Source organism: Diabrotica undecimpunctata, chromosome 6, assembly GCF_040954645.1.
Source record: "Diabrotica undecimpunctata isolate CICGRU chromosome 6, icDiaUnde3, whole genome shotgun sequence".
Taxonomy (NCBI): Eukaryota; Metazoa; Arthropoda; class Insecta; order Coleoptera; family Chrysomelidae; genus Diabrotica; species Diabrotica undecimpunctata.
The window spans coordinates 70944550-70946726 of NC_092808.1; the positions used below are offsets into that span (position 1 = coordinate 70944550).

At 31.0% G+C, this 2177-nt stretch overlaps 1 protein-coding gene across 1 annotated transcript; it reads left to right on the forward strand.

Annotated features, from left to right (window-relative positions):
- Positions 1 to 245: 245 nt before the first annotated feature.
- LOC140444409 (matrix metalloproteinase-16-like) lies at positions 246 to 1796 on the forward strand. Its single transcript, XM_072536161.1, has one exon. The coding sequence runs from the start codon at positions 246 to 248 to the stop codon at positions 1794 to 1796; it is 1551 nt and encodes a 516-aa protein (XP_072392262.1).
- The last annotated feature ends 381 nt before the right edge of the window (positions 1797 to 2177 follow it).

The following is a 2177-nucleotide window of genomic DNA, read 5'->3' on the forward strand; positions in this document are numbered from 1 at the left end:
AGTTGTATAGATTTGCACGTGAAGGATATACTTTACAACATGTGGCGTTAGGACAACTTATATTTTTCTGTAAACATAGGATCGCTAATGATCTTGAAAGAATTTAATAAAGCTTGTAAAATATGTATCTATTGTTTTATTTATTTAAAATTAAAAATAAGATTAGTCAAGTTGGTGGGGTCAAAGAGTGTCAACTTTTACTTGTATTAAACTGATTCTTTTTATTTGAATCAGTATCATTCGAGATGCAAACCAATAAAGTTGTTCTGCTCATCGTAACTGGCATCGTAAGTTTTTGCTTAGGTGAAAATTTTACCGAGACAAATGCGGTGTCATGGTTAGAACAATATGGTTATATCACCACAAGTGAAACTGCACACACTGATATTGCTGAAATACTACAAAAGTTTCAAGAAAAATATAATTTACCTGTGGATGGAAAATTAAATAGAGAAACTGTGGAGTTAATGCAGAAACCAAGATGTACACAAGGAGACAATGCGTACGCTGTAAAATCAGCATGGAAAAAATTTGATATAAAATGGTATTTTCCTCAATTTACTCCTACAGCTTTGGAAGTCGCTAAAAGAGTATTTAAAATATGGGAAGAAGCATCAAAATTTAAGTTTACTTATCTGCAAGTCCCAAATCCAAATCCGGATATAACTATAACAGTCGTTCCAAAGCAGCACTATTTTCGATATAATTGTCAGGGTAACAGCGCATGTCCTTATACATTTACAAGTGGTGTATTAGCACATTCTTATTTTCCACCAGTAACTGGATGCATAGAAATTCATATGAATAGCAATCTAACATGGGATTTCAGTTTGAATTCTACAGCAGAGGGTCGAACAAATTTCTTTGCTGTCCTTCTTCATGAAGTTGGTCACGCTTTAGGTTTATCGCATAGTAGCGATAGGAAAGCTGTAATGTATCCGTTTTATCAAGCTTTACCTACCAACATATCTGAAGATGATAAAATGGGCTTAGAAGAGTTATATGGACCTAAAACTAAATCTGCATCTATTCCAACTCAACCTGTTGTTACTAGGGTCAGTTCACCAACTTTAAAGACAACCACAACAGAAAGATCTAGGAGTAAGGCAACCACAATAGCTAGGAGTAATAAATCGATGCAAAATGCCATAACGAATGTATGTGAATTAGAATACCCAGATTTAATATTTTTAGCATACGCTCCATCATTTCCAACATACCGAATGTATATAGTAAGTAAGGATCTGATATGGAAATATGACTTAAATAATGAAAAGATACCCGCCAATGCTGAACAATTTATAAGATATTTGCCAAGGGGAATTACGAACGTAACACATGTTTTTCAAAGTACCAATGGAGATTTAATTGGTGTAAGTAGGAATCGTATATACGCAGCAGCATTTCCTAGCTTAAGAATTCATACAGATAACATGGTACCTGAAGTAAATAACGCAAGAAGTATTACCGGTTTATTTCAAACAAATTCAGGAAAAAAATTTGTTTGTTTTGATGGCTCATTTATTGAATTTAATGATAAAGGCGTTATCTCAAGAGGACGTATTAGTGATATTTTTCTAGGAATACCAAATGATATTACATCAGCATTTAATTATATTGATGGGCATATATATTTCTTGAAGCAAAACATTTATTACAAGTTTAATGAATTTACAAGAAGTGTCATTGAAAAAGGTACTTTTAATTGGAATATGTTAGGGTTCCCTTGTCCAGATAATGGATTAATAAAACAACTGAAATCCTTATTAGCTAAAGTAAATTTATATTATAAATAATTAATGTCTAAATGGGAGTTTGTATTGGGAAAAGGTAAATAAAAATAAAGAATATTTTACAAAAAAATCTTTTATTCGTTATTCGTTCGTTATTCGTTAATCGTAATCGTAAAATCGTATTCGTTTTGATAGAGTTAACATTTTTGTGGTTATGATCAATACAACTAAAAAAAAAAAAAGTAAATAATTATTTTACAAGAAAGTTTTTTATTATTTACATTTTACAGATATACAAATATACAGATCGTCTTTAGCAAAAAGTTAAATTTTATTAACATCTTAAATGTTGGAGAATCTTACTCTTTGATTATGATTTCCGTGTAAATCCTCCTCACAATCATATCTATCCTTTAGTTCAAAGAGTACTTCACAAAAACCATT

Excerpts from the sequence above, each read along its gene's own strand:
- LOC140444409 (XM_072536161.1), top strand. The coding sequence starts at position 246 with ATGCAAACCAATAAAGTTGTTCTGCTCATCGTAACTGGCATCGTAAGT.